Source organism: Nesoenas mayeri (assembly GCF_963082525.1).
Source record: "Nesoenas mayeri genome assembly, chromosome: 3".
Taxonomy (NCBI): domain Eukaryota; kingdom Metazoa; phylum Chordata; class Aves; order Columbiformes; family Columbidae; genus Nesoenas; species Nesoenas mayeri.
Genome location: NC_137544.1, coordinates 4,364,294 through 4,392,239, shown reverse-complemented (window position 1 = coordinate 4,392,239; position 27,946 = coordinate 4,364,294). Strand labels below are relative to the sequence as shown.

The 27,946-nt window shown below is 42.1% G+C and overlaps 1 protein-coding gene across 1 annotated transcript in view; it reads right to left on the bottom strand.

The window, feature by feature from the left end:
- The window catches only part of PKHD1 (PKHD1 ciliary IPT domain containing fibrocystin/polyductin), a gene marked incomplete at both ends in the record, with an annotated part of 264,384 nt that overhangs the window by 188,799 nt on the left and 47,639 nt on the right, over positions 1 to 27,946 (bottom strand). Inside the window, 2 exons of the mRNA XM_080341064.1 lie at positions 17,637 to 17,787; positions 22,205 to 22,409. Coding sequence (XP_080197190.1) covers positions 17,637 to 17,787; positions 22,205 to 22,409 — 356 coding nt within the window. The remainder of the gene's footprint in view (positions 1 to 17,636; positions 17,788 to 22,204; positions 22,410 to 27,946) is intronic.

Here is a 27,946-nt window from a genome sequence, read left to right as displayed (position 1 = left end):
AAACGACATCGCTGTTGTCAGGGGGTGCATATCCCAGATATAGCACAAGTTGGCTTCCTATACAGAGACAACAAAGCTCACCCAAATACAGGGTAAAATAACCAAATAAGACAGGGGTATAGGGTTGATACGGGCAGCATTAACCACCCTGTAATCCAACAAATCCATGGGAAAGTCCAGACCTATTTACCACACTCATGTGAGTCCCAAAGCTTTGTTCTTGGGTCTCTCAGGGTCTTTTGACAGTTCTGGTGAGAGATCAATTCTAGAAACAGAAATCTGTATTTCAAGCATAGAAGGAAAACACAGGAAATGCCCTTGAGCACATGATGGTTTTTTGTGCTTTAGCAGAAACTCCCTGCGGGTGCTGGCAAAGGAGAAGATGCCCAGGCTGTTGATGCCCTAATGTCTGAGAAAAACGCAGAGGTTCACAAGAAGAGGATGAGAAAGTCAGGAGCCAAACAGGCTCAAAGCGTGAAAATGTTTGGAAGTCACTGAATTAGAGATGTAGATAAAGTAACAGAAGCACACACTTTGGACTCTACTATAAATCTACTGAAGATTCTCAGCTGATGGAAAGTGCTGTCCCTGGTGAAATGACAAGTAAAATTCCAATTCACTTCAAAAAAACAAAAACTGGGATTGTACTTTTTGGTGACTTAGTTCAGCATGTCAGAGAATTATAGAAGAGCCCAGTTTCACAACAGGCAATTTTCTTCTGCAGTAACTCATTGTTAATTCACAAGAATTTTCCTAATGTTAATTTGTGGCTTGATATTCAGAGGCAGTGTATTTCATTGGAAGGTATCTCAGTGGAGTATTTTAATCTCAAGCCCAGTTTGCATGAAAATCCTGTGCACGTAAACACTGGGGAATCCAGTGCAATCTTCCTGTTCAGATAAAACACGACTGGTTTTCCCTTTCCAGAGCGCAGTTAAAGGGCACACATAATTTACACATCTCTCTAAATCAGTGATTTCTCAAAGGATGAAGGTTTCTGAGACAAATTAAAAATGGCGATTTAATGGTAATGAGAAAATTGCAACATCAAGTTGTTTACACAAGCAGAATAACCAAGCCTGGTGACTGTGTTGGACTTTGCTTATGCACTGTGCAAATATTGTCTCACAAGCGAATGACCTTGACTTACTTTAATCTGAGAGTAAATATTGCAAATACAAAGATTAGCTTAACAATTTTGCAACCACCTGCAGGAAAAGAAATGGAACTACACATCTCTGTGTCAACAGGAAGGATTTCTGAATGAGCAGATATATGTGAAATGGGGTGAGAAGAATGAGGCTGATCCAGCCCAATGGTGTCAGTGAGGAGCTGATGATGACGGCTCAGGTAGGACAAAACAAAACAAAACAAAACAAAAGTAAACAAAAACCAAACAAACAAACAAAAAAAAAACCAAAAAAACAAAAAACAAAAAACAATCTTGTGAGAGTCCCAAAGCAGCTGTGAGGGTGGACTGGAGGTCAGAATGCTGGGGTGGGATCCAGCCCCTGACTTCCATGCAGCTCCTATAGGGATGTAGGGGATACAAATGAACCAATACACAAACCATCTTCACTGCCCATCTGGTTTACAAGAGGTTTTCAGTGATTTACCACTCAAAAGTGCTTTGAAGAGGCAAAGTGCTGCATGTCGACTACAATTGGGTGTGTCCTATGCATAAAGAATATAGACAGCAAAACTACACAACTCAAGGACAAACACTGATACTGCTATATATACATCCATGTCTCCTCAGTCAATGAGGCAAGGCCATTGAAGTGACTGTGACATGACACATTTCTTCTATTATAGAATCGTTTTGGTTGGACAACTTTTTTTTACAGTTTCATGAAGAGATTCAGGCATATCTTGAAAAACACTTCATTACCATCATAGTGTTGCTTCTCTGAAAAATCTTTTACCACTAAGAACATTTTAAGCAGCACCTAGCTGAAGGTAAGAGGCTTTGTTACTGCTGCTCTTTTCACCTGTATGTTCTCTCTCTCAAACAAATAGGTTGTCACTCATGCAGCCATAGCTCCTTCCATCCACAGACCCTCCAGAACACGATGGAAGGAGCAACTTGCTAAGAAAACTATAGCTTGCCACACCTGTCTTGTTGAATCACAGAATCACAGAATATTAGGGATTGGAAGGGACTTTGAAAGCCCATCCAGTCAAATCCCCTGCCGGAGCAGGAACACCCAGGTGAGGTTACACAGGAAGGTGTCCAGACGGGTTGGAATGTCTGCAAAGAAGGAGACTCCACAATCTCCCTGAGCAACCTGGGCCAGGCTCTGCCACCCTCACTGCGAAGGAGTTTCTTCTCGTATTTAAGTAGAACCTCTTGTGTTCCAGTTTGAACCCGTTACCCCTTGTCCTATCACTGGCTGTCACCGAGAAGAGCCTGGCTCCATCCTCCTGACACTCACCCTTTCCATCTTGATCCCCAGGAATGAGTCACCCCTCAGTCTCCTCTTCTCCAAGCTCCAGAGTCCCAGCTCCCTCAGCCTTTCCTCACACGGGAGATGCTCCACTCCCTTCAGCATCTTTGTTGCCCTGCGCTGGACTCTCTCCAGCAGTTCCCTGTCCTTCTGGAACTGAGGGGCCCAGAACTGGACACAAGATTCCAGGTGTGGTCTCACCAGGGCAGAGTAGAGGGGTAGGAGAACCTCTCTGACCCACTGACCACCTCCCTTCTAATCCACTCCAGGTACCATTGGCCTTCCTGGCCACAAGGGCACAGTGCTGGCTCATGGTCATCCTGCTGTCCCCAGGAACCCCAGGTCCCTTTACCCCACACTGCTCTCTAACAGGTCATTCCCCAATGTATACTGGAACCTGGGGTTGTTCCTGCCCAGATTCAAGACTCTACACTTGCCCTTGTTATATTTCATTAAATTTTTCCCCACCCAACTCTCCAGCCTGTCCAGGTCTCTGGATGGCAGCACAGCCTCTGGTGTGTCAGCCACTCCTCCCAGCTTGGTGCCATCAGCAAACTTGCTGATAGTACACTCTGTTGAAAGGAAAACTGATGGGCTTGCTGATACTTGTGTAGCAGGAGGGCTTTGCCTCATTATCCTGCAAGAAAAATTAATGGCTGACGGTACTGTGTTTAGTTTCTGCTGAATGACTGCAGCAGCTTCTTCAAAACATTTTCCCTGATCATTTTCACCTGTTTAAAATATATTTTTCAAGTAGATTCTACATTTGAAATGGAAGACCTGAATGGTCACAAAAAATTTTGAGGGGGCTTTAGAGCTTTTCTGTCTGCCAGGCTTGGATCTGCCGCAGGCCAACAGCATTAAACATTATTACCTTCTGAAATCTGCACCCTTGCTCCAGTGCAATGCTCTGCATAGAGGCAGCTACTGAAGTCTTCTTTATCTGTCAGAAGTGAAGCTCTGAAGGAGGTTAGAGATGAACTGGCTTGGCACACTTTAATAACCTTCACCCTCAGCACCCGTCTGCCATCCAGCTACTGAGCACCACCTAAAACAAACAGGTAACTTCACTAAAACAGCACAGTAGGGTGTATTCAGAACAGTGCGGTTGTGCAAATCAGCCGGGAAGAATCTGGCCTCCAAGGCTGCATCTGCGTTTCAGGGATAAGGGCAGGTGTAATGCAGGTGTAACACAGGTGTAAGGGGCTCAGCCAGCAGCAGATCACAGTAATTTCTCTAAGCTATACCATTGCCTGCCACATTGTGCTGTAGAGGTGCAGGATCTGGGGCTCCCAGCAGCCACTGAGATCATCCTCATCCTGAAGAAGTGTAAGTACCTGCACCTGGGTTGGGGTAACCCCTGGTATCAACACATGTTGTGGGATGAAAGGATGAAGAGCAGCCTCCAGGAGAAGGACTTGGAGGTGCTGGGGAGTGAAAGATTGGATATGAGCCGGCAATGTGCGCTTGCAGCCCAGAGGCCAATTGTATCTTGGGCTGCATCACAAGGAGCGTGAGCAGCAGGTGGAGGGGGGTGATTCTGCCCCTCTGCCCCACTCTGGTGAGACCCCCCTGCAGTGCTGGTCCAGCTCTGGGTCCTCAGCACAGGACACACATGGAGCTGCTGGAGAGGGGCCAGAGGAGCCCCAGAAATGATCTGAGGCTGGAACAGCTCTGCTGGGAGGACAGGCTGAGAGAGTTGGGCTGTTCAGCTGGAGAAGAGAAGCTCTGGGGAGACCTTATTGTGGCCTTTCTGTACTTAAAATGGGCCTATAAGGAAGCTGGAGAGGGACTTTTTACAAAGGCTTGTAGTGATAGAAGGGATAAGGATTTTAAACTGAAAGAGGGTGGATTTTGACTAAATATAATGAAGAAAGTTTTTAAAATTAGTGTGGTGAGAGCCTATCCCAAGTTGGCCAGAGCCGGGGTGGATGCCCTATCCCTGGAAACATCCCAGGCCAGGCTGGACGGGGCTCTGAGCAACCTGATCTGGGTGAAGATGTCCCTGCTCATGGCAGGGGTTGGACTGGATGGATTTGAAGGTCCCTTCCAACCCAAACTATTCTATGATTCTAAGTGGATGGCAGCACCCAGCAGTGCTCTTTCCAGAGCTCTGTGATGGAGACTGAAGCCTGAGCTGCCCTTTCAATCCTGTACCTGCCCAGCACAGGGAGGGTTCCACCCTGCACAGCTGTTATTTCAGTAATGCAAGCTTTTTAAATGGCTCAGCCTAATCTGCGAGCTTTCAGAGTCCACTTTCAAATGCAATGTCCTGTTTAGTTTTAGCACATCAACAACATGCTTTCTTAGCCTATCTGTATGCATTATCTACTGCTGTAATGTATCATGTACTGAACTACAGCATCATTACAGGTAAGTGCTCAGGTTTAAATGCAAACATAATTGCATAATGTGGTACAGCCAGGAAGAATAATGCAGGAAATAGAGCCAGCTCCATCTGATAGTGCAATCTGACTGGAACACCGGCCATTCGGATCAAACACACAGCCCAGATGGGGCAACCAAGAACAAAAGTGCTTTGCTGTATCTTTATTGTCATCATTGAAAACACTTATCTGCCAGAAAGGTAAAAAGGTGAAGATGGGACTCTTATGGAAAAGGTCACATAAGCAATAGGGTAACACTGGGTTACGATGGCTAAGATGTCACACCTTAGCTAAAGCTCCCTTTGCACTGTCACTTTGAGCTGAATTTGCCATGTCCTAATGGGAATCTGAGCATTAAGTGGTGTTTAGAAAAGCACAAACTCCCCTTTAATTGCAATAAATCCAGATAAATCTTCAAATCCTACTGTGCAAGGAGCTGCACAACCTTCCTGATACAAGACGCCTTCCAAATGAGGACATGTCTACGGCAGATATGTCCACTTTAACACATTTATTTTATATAGCTAACATTAGAACTGATTCTCAATAGAACAGTGCTTCCACCTCTTTTTTTTTTCGGTAGTCGGAGCTCACAGTGGCACACGATAGGCCATTTCAGCAGGGGTGCAGACAGCACCACAACATGAGCCAGAAGGCAGCTGAAGTTAATTAAATACACTTCGCACGGAACCGTTAACCCATGAACAGCTAAGCCTCCGCCAAGGAGCAGCGTCACACACTGTGGGACAGTAACTACTCTTGTCATTTCAAGAGATTTTAGCCCAAAACTTCACTTTAATCGGACAACAAGATGAGAGACTAGCGTGAGAGAGAACTCCCCAACCAACACACTGCTCTCTGAACTGAGAGGGCTTTGAGCTAGCAGCACAAATTGCTGCTGTTTGAGCTATAAAGCTATCCCTCTGTCGTGCAGGGCTCTAACAGCTCATCTTTGTTGGGAATTCAGATCCCCTGAAATTATGTACACTCTGTGTCTTTCACTATCTGCCCTCCCACACACACATTTATCTGTCTGTTAATTGTATGACATTAGATCCAAGATCCTTTTCCCAAGGAGCCTTGCTGACATATCGTTACCCCAATATCTGAATCCTTACCCCGATATCTGAATGTATTCTAGTGCTTAAGGGTGCAGATTGGTGCCTAGTAACATTTTCTAAAGGCAGATTTGATTTCAGGGAGAGAGAGTCACCATACTAAGGTACATACCCAAATGAGGATGTAGGTATGGGAGATCCAAGTGCCTCAGTCCAAACCTAAAACAACTTATCCATTGCTATCTATCACCACCTGGAGAAACTCATCCAAAACTTTTACCCCATGGTATCTGCCCTCAAATCCCTTAGGTACCTGGTAATTCAGTAAGCGCCTCTCCCAGGGCTAAAAATGAACAGTGGTTTGGGGCAATGGTGGTAATCAGTGACTGCAGTCCTTCCTGCACGGAGAATCTGTTTCTGCAGAGCTGCCTGATCTTTCTCAGCTTTGACACCACTTTGTGGCTCAGGTGGTTCCATTCCCTGACAGACCCCTGTGCTGACCCCAGTAGGGCTCCCCAAATGGTATTGCAGAACACCAACTGCCCAGAGACTTCTTATGCACAGATTCATTTGACACAAAAGGGTTCAAGACAACAAGGAGCTAAGTCCTAGGAACAGCAAACCAGACAGACAGATCTTGGGTGAGTCATCCCTATGATTAATACAGGATACAATTAATATGGCAACGTGCGCTTGCAGCCCAGAGGCCAATTGTATCTTGGGCTACATCACAAGGAGCGTGGGCAGCAGGTTTGGGAAGTGATTCTGCCCCTCTGCTCTGGTGAAACCCCCCTGCGGTGCTGGTCCAGCTCTGGGTCCTCAGCACAGGACACACATGGAGCTGCTGGAGAGGGGCCAGAGGAGCCCCAGAAATGATCCGAGTCTGGAACAGCTCTGCTGGGAGGACAGGCTGAGAGAGTTGGGGTGCTCAGCTGGAGAAGAGAAGTGCCGGGGAGATCTTATTGTGGCTTTTCCATACTTAAAAGGGACTGATAAGAAAGATGAGTACAGAGTTTTGAGCAGGGCCTGTTGCAATAGGACAAGGGGTGATGGTTTTAAACTAAAAGATTCAGGCTAGACATGAGGAAGAAATTTTTGACACTGAGGGTGGTGAGAGCCTGTCCCAGGTTGTCCAGAGAGGTGGTGAATGAACCATCCCTGGAGACATCCCAGGCCAGGCTGGACGGGGCTCTGAGCAACCTGAGCTGGTGAAGATGTCCCTGTTCTTGGCAGGGATGGCAATAGGGGAGCTGGGAAGTTCCCTTCCCACCCAAACTATTCTATGGGTTTTTTTCATACCTTTCTACCAAGTTTTGCAGAGTTTGGTTGAACATCTAAAGTCACGCTGACTTGCTGTGCATGCCCACATTGGGTTGCTGATGAGCTCAGGGAAAAACTCATCGGTGATGAAAGCAAAAACTGCATCTTCCACTCAGCAAACACAGTCTAAGGCAGGAGGAAATGAAGGAAAAGAAATGAGAAGTAGAAAGTGAAAGAGAGAATATGTGTGAAAAGGGGAGCGCCATAATCTTTAAGTGGATGAAGCAGAGCCTGACCCTTGATCAGCATCACAGACCCAAAGAAGATGTGTGAAGTAGGAAAACAAACCAATAAGCAAAACAGCAATCTCTTTCCTCAATTTTATTTGAGGAAGTCAAATTTGCTGAGCTCCTTGCAAACTGTCTTTGGCTAAAATCACCGTTAATGAGCTCTGACACTTGAAATTTAACTGAATATGAGCTAACAGCTCCCAGCCCTGCACCACCCATGAAGTTAACTGGCAATATTTTGTTAAAACCATAGACAGGCTAAACTGCCACTTTATTGAGAAGACGCAGCATTCATGAGAAAGTGTTTATAACATCCACTTCACCTGATGCTTCCCTGCCCTGGGATGTCTGCTTTTCTTCATTGGGACCACAGAGCTCTTGGTCCACTTCCCTCCTCCCCATCACCATTGTGATTATTTACTAGTCTTTCTGAGGTAGCCTTACGATCATTCAATAAAGTGCTTTGTTCTGCAGCTATTCAGAAGGACAGATTGGAAATGAGGGGCTTCCACTTATGAAGCCACCAATCAGGTGAAGGTACCCAGCCTTTAGCAAGTCAGTCTATCACCCAGTTATTACAGACTTATAGTGAAAAGACCTTATTTTTGCTGTAAATCACATAAAATTAACCTTTTCCTTAAAGACAGAAGGAAGGCTCTAGTAAAGTAGTTGTGGCACAGAGACCGAACATGCTGGGCTTTCCCGCTGTTGCAACAATAGTTTTTTTCAAGTTTTTAATAAACACTCTCTGCACTGAAGTAGTGTGGCAATTCATTTGTTCTCTAGCTGTACACCTGCTTCACACTGTTTAGTCTATGAAGAACCTTGTGATAACACCAACAGTAACAAAACCAGGAAAAAATCAAACTTAAAAAAAAAATAAAGAAAATAACACACACTATTCACCCTTACTGTACTTCTGAAATTCTGCATACAGAAGAAATCATGATATAAGACAATCATCTGTCCATGACTATCAGTAGCTTACTAATGGACTAAACTTTTCATGGTTTTGCTGTCCCAAGGACTTACCCACTTATTTTCTCAATGAAGAAAAACCCAACTCTGTCCCCCACACAGGTGGTCTATCCAAGGCTTCTTACCATTTCTTGTGAATTGAATGGGAAACCTGTTTCTACTCACAGCTCAGGGTCTGGCTGGGTACCAAACTCAGCTCTTTAGAGCTACATCCCTCTAGAAATGTCGCAATCCAGCACCCACATCACACCAAATTCCCTAAATGACAAAGGCATTACAGTGCATTCAGATACAGTCTACAGCCTAGTAGAAAACACAAAGAGAAGGAGAACCTCCTCCTCTGCAACTCGTGGCTCATAACTGCCCACCTGAGTTATTGGCCCATGTCCTGTCTGTGCTTATCCAAACGACTGAATGTCCCAGAGAACCCAATGGCTTTGTATATATGCAGCAAGTTTTTCTTCTACGTAGATACCTGTGAATAAACCACCAACAATGTGGAACGAATTGCACAAATATGAAGCCTCCACGACACCTGACACATACCAACACTCATGTGTAGGCTCAGCATTTTGTAAGATCAAATAAAATAAATTTTGATTTGGATGAGGGATGAGTCACTTGGGACCTCAATGTAGATTTAGGTGTCTAAAATCAAATACTAACAAAATATAAAAATAAAACGACCCTGATTATTGCTCAAGTCTCAATGGAAACACACTCCGCACCGAGACCTGGTATTTCAGTGCTTCAGACCTGGGTCTGTGTCCAATGTTATGGTCAAACGGTTCTCAGTCTTGGACACATGCTTTTGGTGGTAGTTAAACAACATGAAGATAGTGTCTCCATCTGTGATTCAGCCACACAAAAGGCTCCTCCAATGGGCCCATTCTGATCAAGTCTATGTTACCAAAATCTCTCAGCTTTCTAAGAAGGGCAAGCAACATGCCCAGCCCTTGCTAGGTGCTGAACCAGTCCCCAGAAATATTTGGGAAGTGGTTGTATGTCAGCCAATGCCTCTGCCCCACAGAAAACCCCTCCGTGGAGCATTAAGTCCACAGTACTTTTCTGTTTGGAATCAGGAAGGGGACACAAAGTCAAATGGTGACACAGAGTTCTTTGTTAGTGATGCAAGGAGCTGTCTGAAAGCATCTTCGGCCCCTACCACACCTAAGGATGGGCAAAGATGCTTTTGTATGTTAAGCTATGCTCCAACGCAGAAGAAGTCTGGCCTGTGTGTGTCTTCAAGGAGCTAAGCCCTTTTTCCTATTGGATTTAAGATAGGGAGACAGAGAAAGCTTCCCTCTGACTTCACCCAGAGCCCAATGTCATGCACCCCAGCAAGAACCCAGCCATCGAACACCCCCATCCCCTTCCCCCAAATTGACAGAGTCCCACAGACAGAGAACCAGAGCCATGCTTCCAACTGCAGAGAACCCTTTCCCTTCCAAAACTGCCTAAATGCCAAAGGAGTCTAATAATTAGAGTCCCTGTCATAATTAAATAGGAAAGTGGCAGCAAGAGTCTGCAAGAGCCTGGGAGCGAGTAGAGAGAAAATGCGCCCAGAGTCCCCCAAGAAACTCTTCCCTGCACCCTCTTGACCTTAATTCAAGCCTTCTCTTTGTGAGGGAATGGAAAGATTTGCTTTCTGTTCCCTGGAGAAGCCTCTTCAAAATGACACTTTTCTCTCTGAATTTGGGTTTCTCTTAAGGGCGGGGAGCAGAAATAAATGGAGAGGGGGAAAGAAAGCAGCTCTTATTAAACTGAACCGTGCTCAGTTCTAATTTCACACAAGTGTGTTTAAATGCAAGTGGAAAGGCTCTGATGTGTTGTAGGTTACAGGGGAGAGGCATCCCATCCTAGCGGTAACAGCATCCCACTCAGCACCTAGCAGCATCCCATCATGGGGATAAAAGCATAATAGATTCCCATCCTGAAGGAAACTTCCAACAAGCTTTTAATGCAGCAGGATGAGTGATGGGAAGAAGAGGGCTCCCTGAAAGGGTACGTACAATTTAGGAAGCAATCTCCTGAGACACACTAGAAAGCTGATGTGATGGCAAAATAATTATAAAAAAACAAGAGCTGTTCAAAATGGGGGGAAAAAAAAAAAAAGGTATAGTTCAGCCCTTGATTTTTTGATCTGACAGTAAGAGAGGAAAGAGTTAAACCTCAAATCAAGCTGGAAAAAAGTTAAAGTAAGAGGGAAAAAAGCACAGCACAAGCACATCTCCTAAATTTCCCGTTGCAGCCCAAGGCTGATCCCGTTAAACAAAAGAAAAAGAAAAGAAAAAAAAAAAAAAAGGAAAACAGAGAAAGAAAAGCAATTTTGCTCATCCTTTTCTCACACACCTAGCAGCCACTTTTTATTATTATTTATTTATTTACCTCCCCCTTTCAGAGCAAGGCCCTTATTTTTCTCATTTAGTCCAACAGAGATTGTCCTCCTGGAATGACCTTTTTTTCTTTCTCTCTCTCCTCCTCTCCTTCTTCCTCCCCCTCCTCCTCTCTGCCTCCAGGCCATTGCCCTCATGCCAGTAACTAGATAACACACTCTATCAGAGATTTTTTAAAAAATCATTGCAAAGGCACTAGGGCTGATAGTGGCATCAATCGTAGCCTGACACGGGCTCGGGTCAACCATTTATCTCTTCACATTGCCTGTGGTTACTGGGGAGGCCATCTTGGTTCTCTACATCTTAACAACCTTGCAGATGGTACCTCTCTCTGCTCTGATAGCATCCACACACCAAAGACTGGCTTTGTGCTTTTATTTTATTAGATTATTACGGACTCCTCCGTTTCCTTTCTGCCAGGCTTCAAAGTCTTGGTTGGCTTCGTTGTGTTCCCCACCCCCTTCTGAAAATCACACTGTGGTCAAGATAGTAGGTTAAGAAATAGGGAACATGGAGATGGAAGGGCAGGCTTGCTGGGCTGTTAAAAGTGTGTATTTGTTAAAACTACACGCAATATTTTAGAATCATTTAATCTAGTCCTACTCCTGCCATCCTGTCCTATGTAACATGGTTATTTTGGGCTCTTTGCACTGCTGAAGCCCTACTCAAAACCCAAGACACCTTAATGTCTGGTGCTATCAGGATGCTCCCTAATAAGCTGTAGTCAAAGGAAATATTCCACAGCCTCTGCCAGATGTGATGACTATTTCCAAATAAAGGGATCTGGGGTTTTACAGTATCTAAAGGAATAAATAGGAACAAAGTTTCACTTTTTGTTATAATTCTTCCTCAAGAAGAGAGGAGATTTGCTACAAGAAAACTACATATCAAGCTGGAATCTGCTTTGTCTCTTGCCCTGTAAAGTTTTATGTGCCAAGGTAAAGGGGATGAGGACGAAACGTGTCCAACCTCACAGTCAGCACATTTCATCCATACCCTGCTTACCTGGTCTCAAATTGCTGTAGTGGTTTTCCTCACAGGTATTACAGGAAAGGGGAACACTGGAGAAAGCAGAGAGAGGATCGTTTGTCCTTTCTGGCAGCTTTTGCTGCTCCAGGAAATAAAAATACAGACAGTGTTGTAGAAGGGCAGATGGAGGTAGACATCCAAAGGTTACCAAAGGGACAGAGCGTAGGAATTATAGTGTTCCAGGACTGTACCAAGCTCAGAAAGCAAAGGGAAAAAGGTCTGAAAGACAATACCCCACCTTCACCCTTAGGCACCAGTGCTTTATTGAAGTTACTGGATTTTTTTAAAAACAAACAAACAAACAAATAGAAGATACTTATAAAAATATCTGACCACCATCTGGAAGCCCACAGAAGTCTACAGGCAAGGGTAACCAACTATGAGCACTTCACTCTCAAAAATACTCCCATCAAACATCCATGCAATGTGAGGACGGCACTAAAGTGAGTAAAAGAGCATCACACATCTACCACGTAGAGCACCAAGAACCTGCTGTCCCTGCAAGGGAGAGTCATCTCCCATCACCTGTAACCCTCATAGATGGGCAACATGGTCAAGAGATTCGACATCAATCTTGCTGTGAAAAATAAAGTAACAGCCCTTTACATCCAGAGTGCTCTGTGCTTCCGGAGAGCCTTTTATTCCCTCTAGAAAGCTACCTAGGATTTGTCACCTATATAAAGTACCAAGTATCTCCAACGGGCTAAATGATCTCATCTCCTTCCTCACTTCCGAATACTGCAGCATCCAGAAAGATAGTAAATGGGGAAAATAAGGGAAGGAAAAAAAAAAAAAAAGTAGTGATTTTAAGATCTGCAGAGGAATCCAATGGATTTGGAGAACTAGTCCTGATTACATTAAGTGGTAGTTGAATAGCAAGGGTCTCCTGGGTGACTGTGTGTAACTCAGACACAGACTTTGTGGGACTTTTCTTTTCTTTGATTTTTTTTGACTCAGAAGAGCACAAAGCAGTTATCTTGGTATCAGTCACCTTGGTAAGAATTAACAGATCCTCAATACTCCAAGCAACTTCTTAAACCTCAAGCCCTTCTCCTAATGCCCTGTTTAAAAACAAACTAAAAGCAGCACAGCAGACCCAGGCAGAGCCATAATCTAGGATGGCATTTTTATCTAGCAAGTTATTTTTTATTAGCCTCCTGTTTCTTAATAGAGACCCCTTGAGGGCTGGGTTGTAGAGAATTCACTAGTATACCAGTTCAGCTTCCCTACGACTGACTTAATATACATGGCATCTGCCCTCTGACAAACATTATATTACGCATGATGATTAGGTCTGGTCCAGTGATCCGGAATAATAATCTGAAGGCTCACTAAGCATAATGGGTTCGCAGACATCTGAGCCTGGTCGAATCTTCCCATGAGCATCCTTTACGTGTGTTATCGGTGTGTTTTCCATGTCTCATCAGTGTCACAGCAGCTGACGTCTCATTATGCAGCCAAGGTGGAAATGGACATGTACTGAGCGAGTATTAGAACTTTTCTTTTCCCTTTTACTATTTAATTTGTATCTTCCTATTATCCAGTGTATCATGAAACTGTGAACTAATTGAGTCCTATGGGATATACAATCAGTGCTGGATGGTTTTTTCCCTTTTTTTCCCTCCCCTCTCCTTTTGGTAGGCTAAATTGTATTATATACCGATATAAAAATAATTCTGCAACTCTTCCATAGATAATAATGGAGCAGGTTACAAGCACTAATGATGTTGAATGCAACAGTGGGCCAGACACCTGCTGCTTACTTTGTGTGACTTAATTAAGTCATATGGGGTAAAATACTTCAAACGCAAGTTGAGGTAAGGGCTTAAATCAGTTTCTGAAGAAATACGCAGAAGCTATTCTCTGGGGGTGATCAGACCAGACCTCAGGAAAAAGCCAAGTTGATGAACTCGGATTTCATGAAGTCTGCCATGTAACTCACAGACCCCCCGATCAGCATCTTGAAACTCCCCAAAATTGTGGTGGTCCTCTATATCCAGAGCTGAGCCCAGCTCATATTGTAACTACACAAGTAGCGTCTCTGAGACCAGATTTGAAAGGACAAAACTTAAGTGATGGATATTGCATCACCTCCCAGAAAATACAGCTGTTTGCCCTGGCTGAGGTTTCTGCCCAAAAGTTTTCAAAGGGGTTCAACTTGGACCATAAGTTCAAGTGACTGACTCAAGGGAGCAGCATGCACAACATGAATAGGACAGCCAACATTTAAAAAAAACCCAAAACTTTCTGATTTTTTATGAAAGCTACAGCCCACTTTTCAAGCAAAGTTATGTTGAAATCAGAGGTAAAAAGACCTATTTTCTCTGCAGAATTAAGGTTAGCTATCCTTGTGCAGATCATATGAAAATTAAGGTGTCCACAGTTAAGCTCTTAATTCTCATTAACATAGATCTTCACATGTTTTTATCAGGAGATAAAAAGAGTTAATGCCCCTGTGAGTATTGAGGTATGACGATCTTCTAGTACCTGGAGTTTTTGTACATCTAAGAGAACAAAAGAAGTTCAAAGGAAAACCACCTCATTAACTCACTGTGTGCTTCTGTTGTTTGTTCATCTCATCACATAATTTTGCTGTCCCTGCTTTACATATGCACTTGCAATTCAAACAGATGGTGAGAGAAGACTGTGGAAACATATAAAATACATTTTGAATGTGACCAGAGAAATGGAGGAATGGGTCTGGCAACATGTTGTTATTCAAAACCCAACTAGCACAGCTAAGGCCCAATTCCTAGATGAGTTACAATAGCTATTTAATGTAATTCTTAATAAAGCTGACACAAAGATCCAGGGTGAATTCACTGTCTAGATGCTGTTCTGCAATGTCAGGCAAGAGAAAAATTGACTATTTCCAGTGCAAGGCTCCTGCTGGTGAAAGCAAGTAGATCGAGCTGATGAACATGTCTCTTATGCACAGATTCCTCTTCATTGTCTGTGAGCTATTGGTAACTGGGCTGCTAAAAGCATCATAGAAACACAGATCTGGAAGAGATCACCATGTCACTGTAGTTCGGTTTTCTGCTTCCAGGGCGTATCATGTCACCCAGTCTCCCCCATAAACCCACAATGCCCCTTCCCAGGCACCTCTGGAGCATTCAGCCCAGTATTCTCCTACCAGGAGGTTGCTGCAAAACCTTGTCACATTTGCAGTCTATGTTGGCCTCCTTTCCAGCCTACCAAATCCCAAATAATGACATTAATCTCTTGCTTATTATTTTAAGAATTATGGATAGGTCCTACTAGATGTCTCATAAAGACAAACATTTACTTCTCTTTGAAGCTTGTATTCTTTACACTCAAGTTCCTAGAACCAACTTTTAGGGTGGATTTTTGAGTTATTTTTATTTTGTTGGTTGGTTGGTTGGTTGGGGGGTTATGTTATTCACCTCCTACTCTGAACCAAGGTTCCTTCTTCTTACCAATGCCCACTCATTCCATACTCTTGACAAGCCTCTGCCAATCTTTCTGCAACACCTACTTTTATTTCCAATGCCATCCTGGAACTAATCTTGCTCCATCGTCATCTAATCATCTCTACTTCAACCCTCCCACAAAGCCCAGCTGTGCTAAGACACTGGTGAGTTATCAACCTGTGGGCATCATTCAGCTGGCAGAAGAGTAAGCAGAAAACAAAACACTATGCTGAGAACAGCTACATATGAGCCCAATTTTTTATGAAGTGTTTTGAGATGCTAGCATGAGGGTGCACTAGAAGCACCAGATGTTATTATAAAGAGATGCAGCCCCATTACTTGTACATCAAGTTGTGCTGCCTGTTAATAGCACCATTATCCTAAGACACGTGGCGCTATTAATGCATTTCGCTGCTTGGTGCTGAACCTGGGGACTATTATTTCTACTGGAAAGGTAAGGCCAGTTCACATGACATGATTTAAACCTTTACAGTGAAACATGCATATGCTGCACCAGGTCATAAATCTTAACAGGATGCTGTCAGCAAAAAAGGGACCAAAATTGAAACCATTTATCTGAACTCCCCACCCATCCACCTCTGCTCACCCATGTCAGTTTTGGGAAGAGGGATAAAATGCTTCCAAATGCCCACTAGGTTCATTAAGCAGCAGCAAATCCCAGATCTAAAAACACTGCTGGTTTCATCCTGCTCTCCCTGAAGGAATTCGTTCATTCAGGACACTTAGGACTTCCTCGATTTTCCCCACTCTGAGCAGAAAAAAAACATAACAGACATAAACCTCACTACTTCTTCCTATTCTTGCTCCCACCTGAGTCAAAAGACAACCTGTCATCATCTCATTACTGAGACTACAGGACTTGAGACACAGTCAATCTGCTCAGATCGCGGCCAACAGCAGGTAATAGGTCATCTATGCCGCAGTTTGGGCTTTAGGATGGGAGAGATGCCCTCATCATGTTTGGCAAGGAAAATATGAATGGAAGGAGTAGTTATCATTTGATCTACTACACACCGAGCATTTCCCTTTGCTGGCCTCCTGCACTTGTCAACTAGAACTTGTTTTTAGCTTGTTTTTTAGGGCACATTTCTCACAGCATAACTAGCAAGGCTGACTAGCAAATGGACACTGATAGGTAAAAGCCTACACGTGTCATTCCTTCACAGGCCAAGGACACCGTTAACAGAATAAAGAAAATCAACTGTATTTTGGGATACTCAGCTGCAGTAGTAGCACACACATAAAGTAGAAGTGCAGGGTAAATATTCAGAGACTCTTATTAAAAGGTGTAGAATCTGATGCTAGAAACACACCAAAATTACTCTACAACTACTTCTGGGGTGGGGTGGTGGAGTAAAGGAAATGTCATTGCAGATGTCAGAGTTTAAAATTACCATGGTAGCTTTAACACTAATGACGAGCGAACGAACTTCACTTTCTTAAGTTTCAACTATACTAAGAACAATAATTTGATTTACTAAATAAAAAACAGCATATGTTTTTTATCACATTGAATTTGTAACTCTTCCCTGTATGTGGTAGGTCTCCACCACTTTGCAGGAACTGCTCGTTTAGGAAAAGATGGTGACAAAGGGGTATTTGACGTTCACCAAATATTCAGCCCCTCTGAATTTCTTCTTACAGGTGGCACAGCCCAGTATTCAGCTCATCACCCCCAAAAACTCTGCAACACCACAAGGGCTCTAAAAGGATGTTTAAGGTTTGCGATGAACATTTTTAGGTATAGAGCCTTACGATGATGTTGATTCTGAGTCATAGCTTTTTGTAATGAAATCTGTGTATGTCTTCTTGCTATACCCACATGTAGCACTGAAAGACTCTCCTATTTTACTATAGATACTGAAGAGGAGAGAAAAAAACAAACAACAAAAAAAAACCCAACCAACCAAAAAAACACACACAAAAAGCAAAAAAAACCACAAATGCTGAATGCTAAGTCCCTGCCAGAGAGCTGAAACTCTACCTCATAGCTAGGGTTTCTGCTCAAGTAACAGAAAATAACACTTCTAGAACAGACTCTGAATGTATATTAAAAAAGAGAGTGTTAAAAAAGCTATACATTGCCCAGAAAATAAGGTAAAGCTCATTTATGTCTCATAAAATACAAGATTAACCATAGTTAACCATTAATTCAGCTTCACTGCATTAGAACTGCTATTCAAACTTGGAAAGCATTTAATATTATATATTGCTGCTGTTCAGCCTAAATTGTTTTGGTTTGTTGTTTTTTTTTTTTGTCCCCTTTAAATGTACACAATATTACAAATTTAATTTTAAGCTGTTTGAATCAGTCTGTAAAAAAGATTTGATTATACCTGAGTGTTCTGGCCCCAGTTTTTCCATATCTCAGTAATCTTGGCGGTAATTGGCTGATTAGCTCCCTCACACTCCATCTCTGCCTCAGTTTCCATGGTAATGTTACAGGAGCTATTATAGATGAGAACTTCATCTCTTTCCACTTTAGGGCTGAAACGAGAAGGGAGGTTAAATGGGGTGTCATCAATCTTAATGAAATGCAATTATTTTTACTCTTATTAATCATTGCAAGCCATTAGCTTGTGGCAACTCCTGGCCACCATTTGTCAAACTTTGCAAATTTCTGTAATTTTGTTTCCATTCTTTTATTGTTTATTTGTTTTTTTTTTCCCCCCTTTATCTGCACACACTCAGGATGAAAATACATGCAGTAAATATCTCTCAGTGATGCCTTTCTGCTTCCCCAAACTATTGCAAATAGTAACAAATGCCATTCAAGGACCAAGTCAGGAAGCTAAGTGCAGACAACAGGGAATCAGCAGTGTTAGGATCAAAGATGGACTCCTACATGGAGTAGGGTTTGTTCGTATCTCCCCCCTCCCCATGTTACTCACACTTAGCAATAGGGAATGAATAACTTGCAACTCCCCTAGGGCAAGTGGAGAAATTGGAAAAAAACACACACAACTGGCTAACTGGTCCCTAATTCCAACTGTGAAAAAATGAGCTCATTTAGGGGTTCCAATTCCTGCTACCCAGCTGATTGCAATGACGCTTTGTTGCTAGCGTTGGAACATTAACTTAGTAAATTAATTAAACTTACTTAACAGCCCAGACTAAGCAGATTCGATATATGTGCGAGTTATACTAACAGACATTTGCTCTAAAGCCTCCACTTGCATAGGGGGAAGATGTGATAGAAAAGGTGGTGGGGAAGACATATTTTTTTTTCCTTGGTCTTGCTGTTGACAACTGCTGAGTTTGGTAACATTTCGTTGTGGGGTGCTATAGGATCCAACATTTCTCAAAACGAGGGGAAAACTTCTCAATTTACTTCTACAGGAATCAGGTCAGGGGAGTCCAATGTCACTTCTCATGACTTCGCCAGCCATTGCTCCTTCTTCCTCCTCTCCCCACCCCACCATCAAATACACACCTGCAACTTCAGGAAGGGGAGTGGAAAGGAGATAATTTATAGCAACAGCGACACATCTCAGATATTATATTTTTCTGAATAACTAAGAAAGCACAGGGAGCACAAAACAGAAGATCAAATGGGTAGGAGTAGAATTTTCAGAGGTCTTCAGGTTCCTGATAGCCCCATCTAACAGGATTTTCTACAGTGCCAAAATTGGGAGCAAAAATTCTACCAAAATCAACCCAATAGGAAAGGCGATACTCAGAGCTTTCTCAGGAGCTTGGTGATCAGGATGATTTGATGAACCTGAAGTTTCCAAAACATGTGGCAGCTCAATGTACAAAGAGCTGCTCTAATCCAGGGGGTATTTGTTTTGTTGCCCTTTTTCAGGATTAAAGTGTTAAAGGAAGCAGTCCCATTAGCAATGACAAAAAAAAAAAAAAAAAAAAAAAAAAAAGAGCTTTCTGCAAGTCACTGAACCTTTTAAATAGCGAATTTTTATTTCTATATTTAAATGAACCTTTCCCTCTGCTGTATCAATAATCAAAAGCCAGCCATAGGGAACTACTCTTGCTTTTGATAGCAACGCTTTGAGAACTGCTCTTGTCCTGTACAATAATTGAATGGACGGGGCAATCTCTCAAGACTGCATAGTACTTCTTTTTAATGCAACAAGAAAAAGCTGCATCTTTAAAATAACCAGCTGTTAGAAAGGCAGAAGGGAGTAGTTGTTGGCTAGATGAAGGGCATGGGCACCAATTTGCCAGGCATTTAAGTCAATACAAGGATCTCTGAGTGTTTTTTCACAGAATTGTACAAAAAGTCACCAAGTTTTGCTTGTGGGCAGAGAGACAATTCTTCCCTGTCCTCTAGTAGGTGCATCCCAAAACTTTGATGCTGGAAAACTGTTAACAAATTGCAGTGTTTAAAGGAAATGCCAGAAAACAAGGGGTGAAAGAGGATTCAGAAGTGTATGTTGACACCAGTGTTGCTGGTAGCAAGACTTGCACTTCTTCTAAGGAACATACATTTGCCATTATGTGTTCATAAATTATAGACTATAGTAGAGATTAGATTAGGAGAAGGTTTATTCAAACTGCTGTAAAACTACTAAGAAATAAAAGGAGAGATTTAATGTACAGTGAAGCCAAGAATGATTTCTGGTCATTTTATCCCGATGTTGGGATGAGTGTCTTAAGTCTCGAACGTTTGTACAGAACTCAAATCCATATCTTTTTATTATTGCTATTGTTAGTAACTATTGTTAACTACAGCAATCAATGTGCATTATTTCAGGAATTCCCAAAATAGCTCTTCTCTAATTTGAGCATTTTAAATTTATAACATTTTGCTACAAATTCGATTGATATTTTGAAACTTAATATTTTGCAGAACTGAAATTTGAAAAACAAATATTTCAAAAATATCTGAAATAGGTAATTTGGATTACTTTAAATTCTTTCTTCCTCTGCTTCTCCCCAGATTTTTCAGATCAGGAAACTCATCTTAAATCAATCTTCTTTGCTGTTAACTCCCTTTCAGCAAGACCCCATTTGGAAATAGATTCACCAGAAAAAAAGAACATCAGTACTCTGGAAAATTCCTCAGCAGCCCAAGTTTTAATTTCTAACTACAAGATAAGCATGAGCACAATAGGAAGAAAAGTTAATGACAGTAACAAAGAGCTTGAAGAAGTTGGAAGAATGGGAAAATAGCAGGTAAGAAAAAGTTGGTTTATTTGATTCAGAAGTCTCTCCCTGATGGGATAACCTGAAGGGATAATAAACTCTGTCTCTGGGACAATCAAAGTTAAATTGGACAAAAACACAGTGAAAAATAATAAGGAAGCAGTCAGCAAATGGACTGCACAACTTTTCCATCCACCTCCCTCTCTGTTCACCCTGCTGAAACCAGGATGGAGCAGCTATAGTAGCAGAATCATAGCTGCACAAACCAAGAAAATGAGCCAGATGAAAAAAAAAGTATTGTAGATGCATCTTTATCAGTAAAGAGCTGAGCACAATTTTGATACCCAGGGAACAGGAAAGAAAAAATAAAAACAAAACCAAACAAACGGTATTGGGGTACTCTGTTCCTTTCAAGTTTGTAGCTTACTTGGTTTGGGGCTACACAGGTGTGAGTAAAAGGAAAGCTCAGCTAGACAAGACAAGGCTTTTGGATTTTCTTGTTTTGAAACAAGGAGTAATAGAACTGATAAAGTTAGTTTAATTTCAGGATTATTCTCCCTCCTCATCCCAAATCTCCCTCAACAAAATGGTCCTCCCCATCTCCTAAGGTGTTATAGGACATTACCAAAGCACAATGTGACTTTGGACATGCCAGTTGCTGGCAAACAACACAGAATTCTGCCTTCCTCTTCCCCAACACGAAACTAATTTCTTTCTGTCTGATACAGATCATCTCAAAATTGAAAAGAATTTCATAATTCTGAAGATGTCTGTTCCTTATGAAACACAGCTCAAACTGACCAGAGCTCAAAAGCTGGTGGGGAGGAAATGACAGATTGACAGGGAGATGCTGTAACATTTTGGTTTTGGTTTGTTTCTTTTTTAAAAAAATAAATTTAAAAAAATGTGCAACTCTTATCTTGCTGTCTTTATTCAGTAAATACACAGGGCATCTGAAACTCCCTTCGGTGACCTACAACACATAAGGAACAGACAAGGACAAGGACCAAATCTCTGCAACTCCATTAAAATACCTGGGCTGTAGCATCATGCACAAACCAGGAACGGGTTTACAATGTAGAGCAAATCATACACAATGTATCACAGTGGTATTCTAATTCTTTATTTGTTTAACGTCTTTTGGAAAGTTCTGTTCAACCGTTTATTCATTAATTCAGACCTCTCTCTTACTCCTAGGAGTAAATGCTCTGCAGGTATAAATCCCCACTATTCTATTAAAGGCAATGGTACCAATTTATATTGCTGGGCAATTTGGCCTTGGACTTGTAAAGGCTGAGCCTTGAGTAAGTGCCTGAGGACCCTTGCTGCGTAAATATTGCACAGCCTGCTGGATTTTCTCTGTGACTTTTTGCTCATGAAACTGAGAGAAGAAGGAAAAAAAAATAAGACTTCTGTTTTTTATAATGCCTAATCTTTTTCCCCATTGGCATCCGGCAGATGTTGCTTTGGATCAGAAGATAAATATTAAAACCAAAGAAGGAACAAAGCAGGCTGTTTACAAGATGGATTTTCTGATGTCTCTCAAACACTCTAAAAACATGGGAGGGAAGGAGGGGGGACTAAAGATGCTTTGATAGACACAAGGAATGAATTTCATAACCCAGCGGAGCTCTCTAGTGGTCTCAAGGCTGAATTGCTCTGTTGGCATTGACCTAAGAAAGAAATTAGTTCCTTCAGTCTGTCATCTGGCAGGGATCAATTCTGCAAAAGGTAGAATATCTTCTGGAGGATGTCGCTCATGGATGGGCTCACTCAGCTGTTGGAGAGATGAAAAACTAACCTGGCAAAGAGTCCAGTAAAATGCCTCCGGGGTGGGTTGATGTCCCAATGAGGTGGGCTGTCCTCACAGACATACAGGTAAGACACAGATCCTCTCTGGCGATAGGAACCCACTATGACTTGGACATCGCATTCAATGAAGGTGGCTCTTTCTTCTCGGCAGTCAACAGAGGAATGTGTCAGGCCACAGAGGATGGCCAAAGATGCTGCAAAGACAAGAGGGGAGAAAAATATAACCCAAAGCAGCCTACACATCACTGACATTAAACAGATTTTAGCAACTGACAGTTGTCATTGCAGATTCCTGATGTGTTTGTCCATCAAGGTGCATACTTTTAGAGAATGAGTGGGTCTCCATACAACTCTTCAGCCCCTTTTGCTTTGGCTCGTTTGTGCATTGAGCACTAGGATGGTCTTTGGGATCATATGACCCTGTCCAGGAGGAGGTGACATAAGTAGTTAACTAAGAGTATGGACATTTCTTCTGGGGAAGATGGATCACAGTTTACAGACCAGGTCTAAGGCACAGATCTCTTACCAGGGAGTCGTGACCACTTAAGGTGTATTACAGTTTTGAAAACCAGAAACAGATTTATTGAAATATTTCCACAGCTTGGAGGGCTTCTGGGAAACTTGTATGAACTGGGATCTCCTTACTTTGTACCTGAGTGTGACTGGAGACTTGGTCTGAGATTAACTCTGTGGATGTAGTAGGAAGCGTAATCATAGCAGCTGTTTTGCTTGGAGGTTTGTTTAAGGAACTACTGATGAGAACAAAAATTATGTTTTCTTATTCTAAACCCAGAGAATGCAAAGAAATTTAATTGTGAACTGTCACTAGAGATCAGATCAGTTGAAATGTTTGGTTTTCATATTTAAATAAATAAATAAACACATACATAGATAAATAAATAAATACATAGATAAATAAATAAATAAATAAATCCTTTAAGCATTAAACCATGCTAAAGATCAAAACTGTTTCTCCCTAAACCAGAAGCATGTAGAGACTTTTGGAGAAGTTTTGTTAATCCTGAACTAATCCTGTAATGAACTCCTGGAAAGGTGTGTGGACAGTATTACACTCTGCACTCTAGGATCCAAGAATGTTCCTCAAATATCAGAAGAGAAATTGATGGGAATTTGTTAAGATAGGAGGTGGGTTTTTTTGCTTTTTTAAATTCCTGTTTGTTCAAAACATATCTTGTTTGCTGGGAAAGTGTCATTGTCAATTAATGTCTTAGGTCCTAAGCAATTCTGAAAATGGTTTTTGAAATGGTAAAAACAGGAAAATGCTATATTTCCTATATTTAAACTTTTAGCACTTGTTGCTAAAAAATATTATTTCACATGGGGTATTTTTTTAAAATTTTATAGCAGTTCAATGTTTAAGGGTTTGGGTTTTTTTAATATTAAAATGTAGCAAATTCATTTGCTCTGAACTTCAGAGAGAGAGCTCACAATTTTTCTGTATTTTTCTTCTCTGGATTTAGAGTAAGAAAAAAGTTACTCACATTGTTACTTCACACATTTTTCAATATGCTTTCCTGTGCCAAATTCAGGGACAAATCTTTTGTTTGCTATCCATGCAAACACAGCCAAACACAATCCCTGCTTCCGAGACCTGCACATAAATATGAGGGAAGTCATAGAGAAGCCTAAAGGAATGATGGAACCATGCATGTATTTTGCTTTTATTGTCCAGAAATTATGTCACTGGAGTTGTCCTAGAGTTCCCACAAGAAGACGTATGTCTTCTGGGAAACCAAGTTGCCATTTGAAGGGTATTTGAAGTGGTACTAAATGTCTGTGTTTTGCAAAATGAACACCATCCAAGCAGACTAAATACTACAAAGAACTTGCCTTTGCAACAACCTGCAGCAGAACCAATTAATTACCAGAATTTCTCCAAAAGAGATGGAATGTATGCTCTTTTTCCAGCCAGCGAGAGGCTGAAAACTTCTCAAAACTAACAAAGATGAAGGACATCCAAGCAGCTATGGCACTGCTCCTTCTTCCTCCACAAACCCACAACTTTTCTGTAGACAGAAGAATTTGTTCCTCTTTTGTAACAGCTCCTTTTGCTTTACTATTCTATTGTACTGGTGACACGAAAGGTTATGAGAAGCTCAGATGTGGTGATGGAGAATGTACAGCTGCCTTAGATGAATAATGAGGAGAAAGACAGGAAAGAGGAAAGGGGAAGGGGAAGAGCAGAGAAGAGAGAAGAGCAGAGCAAAGCAGAGAAGAGAATTTCTTCAGTTGGAAAAGACCTATCATGATCATGTAGTCCAAGTGCCTAACCACTTCAGGCCTGACGAAAAGTTTAAGCATGTTATTAAGGGTGTTGTCCAAATTCCTCTTAAACACTGACAGGCTTGGGGCATCAACCACTTCTCTAGGAAGCCTGTTCCAGGGGTGGATGGTCAAAGGAAGATGAAATTCACATTCCACAGTTTGAGAAAAAACAACAGGTTGCTGAGCTAAACAAAATAATTTTTTCTTTTGTGGTTTTCTTTCACGGTCTTGAAAAGAATGTGGCAGAGTTTTCCTAGGTGGAGAAACAGCTGAACCCTGTTTTAGGATGAATGCTAGAAGTGACCTACAGAATCTCAGCATGTGGATATTTTCCTTGATACCTTGCTGCTGTCAGAGATCTTGCCTGGCTCATGTAGGTTACCAGAGGATACCTCCTGCACAGTTCTTAAAGCTCAGCAGAATAGCCTGTCACCTTTTGGATACTTTGGAATTGTTATGTGGCAATAGAGCATTTCTAACATGCTCCAGTACCTTTACCTCAACCTTAACACACCTGTGGGAACAGGAGGTCTTGCATGCTGCAAACTGCTGGAATAAATTTTAAATCAAACCAGGCAAATTAATGTATTAATTTATAAAATCTAAGCTAAAGAACATGGCTACAAACACATCAGCAGAAGCAAAACCCAAGAAAACCCTTATACACCTCAGAATCAAACCTAGGACTGCTGTCTCTGAAGTGGAAGGAGAGAGAGGGACCTCTTCTCCACATGCTACAGCTCCTGTCCATCTGGTGGAGATACTGCTCATCAAGGAGAAGACCATTTCTTCTTTCTTTCTTCAAGATCTCGAAGGTCCTCCTATGCCCCTGCTCCCAGAGGATTTAATACTTTGCTAATTTGAGAGGAAGTATGGGACTTTCATGTCCTTTCCTCTGACCATTAAACAGAAATATCCGTTGGTATTATTGGTGCCATTATCTCCTGTCACAACAGTAAGAAAAAAAAAAAGTAAAAAATAAATATCAACTCAAGATTGCAGCACACTTAGTATACCCTAAAATAACAGTCTATTCTGGGACCCAATATTTCTCACTCAGTAATTGTTTAGTATTCAAACCCCAAAGTGAAGCTTCTTTATGTTCCCTATAAAGATAAAATCTGCTAATCACACGTAGCACAATCCCTTCACTGAGATGAATGCGTGCATCCCATTATGGCTTCTTTTTTGAGATCAGACACAACGGCAGCCAAATCTCTGCATGTTGGTAATGGGTTAGGGACTGACTGCCCCCAACCCTGTCTTTGAGGGATACTCTGGCTTAAGCCAGGACCCTGGGATGCTCAGCACAAGGGCTTTGTTCTGCACCGCTATTTAATAACAACTGCCGGACATGTGATGAGGCTGAAACCTCCAGGAGTTCCAAGGGCAGCTGCAGACTGATTGAACATCTGCCCGAGGAGTCCTGGTGCCAAACTGCACATCCCCGGTTATTCACCGCTCACAAAACGGAACGCAGAGCATAACATTGACATGTGCTTAGGAGAGAAGACAAAGGTTAAATTAAAAAGAAAAAAAAAAAAAAAAAAAAGAGAAGGAGAGGAAAAAAAAGACCTGTTAAGGTCATCAAGTCCAACCTCTGCCTATAAAGAATTGTTCCCTAGGAGACATTCATTTCGCACAGCTGAGTTTCAGAAGTCCCAAGAGATGGCTTTGCCAGCATCTATTCCACAGTCTGATAGATCTCACTGTCAGAATATTCCTGCTGTGTAATCAATATGCTGCTTTTTTTTTTCCCCCTCTTTCTTAATTTCATTTTGGGATTTGAAGGACAGAAGGGACCATTTGGATCCTTTGAGTTGATGTCCATAACAAACACCAGAGGCTCTTACTTCTACTCAGGTTTCAGTTGCCACAACACATCCTCTTCATATTTTCTGCATTTATTCATGCAAATCACCCAATTTTCCTGGCTACAGTCCCCCTTGGTCCCAGCTCAGTGCACCACCTTGGTTCTTCTGCATTACAGCAACCAAAGCTCATTCCCCTCTCTTCTTGCCCCATACAAAGAACCAGCCTCCATTTATTTCTAGCCTCAAATCTAAATCTTCTTCTCTAAACACCCACTTTTACTAATGTAATCTGGCTAACAGTAAGTCCAGGACTTGCTAACAAAGAACCCAAGCGTTGTTACATCAAAACCCTAAAGCCAGACCTGTTATTCCAAGACCTCTGGTGCAACCAGGAAACTCAGCTTTTTCTCCGATAAATCTTCTTATCAGTTCACCTCCTTTTAAAGGTGCCTTCTTTACCCTCACTCCAATGTCAAACATATGATCTCAGGTACTGATTTACTGCAAAATTTATATATGGTACTTATTCTATCACCTCATAGGAAAAATCAGTTATTTTATCACCTGCCTTAAGCTTCTTGTCAGTCTTCCCATCTTTCTTAAGAGCACAATTCAGTCCCACAGAGGTTAATCATGTGTTCTGTAAATTTAACCTGAGCTGAACAGAATCCACAGCTGTATTTACACTCATCACATCACAATGCGACACAAGTAACAAGGCAAAAACAAGAGAAGGGGAAAGCTCCTGGGATCAAGCCAGTTACCCCTTTGCCAGACCTTTAAAGACTTGTGGGTTGGTTTGAGTGGGTTTTTTTTGTTTTGTTTTTCCTTGAAGGGAGTTCATTTTTGTTAATTTTAATAATTTTGTTTTTCTTAAGATTTCAGTGTGAAAATCAGATTTAAGCTCTGTACTGATTTTTCAGCAGCTTGCAAACAACAAGAGGCTTCATAAAAGTATCTGGGCTTGCATTTCTATTCCTTGTGCTCTGGATTGAGTGTGCCTCAGTACTTAGTGTGTCCAGCTCTTTTCAATAATCAAACCAAAACCTTACTGCAGCCCCACTCAATGCCTGCTCCTAAAGATGACCCTATGGGGCAAGGTTTATGGCTGTATCCTGCTGAGACCAGTAGCTCCCTGTGTCTTACAAAACCGCCTGTTAAATGGGAAGGAAGTCACATTTCCGACCTGCAGAACCTTGCCCTACGGATTTGATCACAAGCTAGATGGACCGGTTGGGGACTCCCACGTGAACATCTCTAATCTTAAGCAGACCAGACACAACATGACCTAGTGCTGAAACCCTGACTTCCCCCAATGCCAAGGGGAGGTGTTTCTGCTTCACAGCCCACTGTAACAGAAGAAATGCAGCTTGAACTCTTCACATCTCATCATCCCATCAGTGAGCAATGCCGTGAAATGTCAGACAAGCGTCCAACCCAACCACAACAACCTCTGCACCAAAAGGGCTCTGGGGCACCACAGACCTGGCCCTACATTCTCCTTCACGGCTCATGGTCCTGCATCCCCAAAGTCACTTCACCATCTCTCCCATGTGGAAAAGACTTTGAAAGAAATGCCTGTGCACTGGATGTGCCAAGTGGCAAACTCCCCTGGGCAAACAGCAGCATCT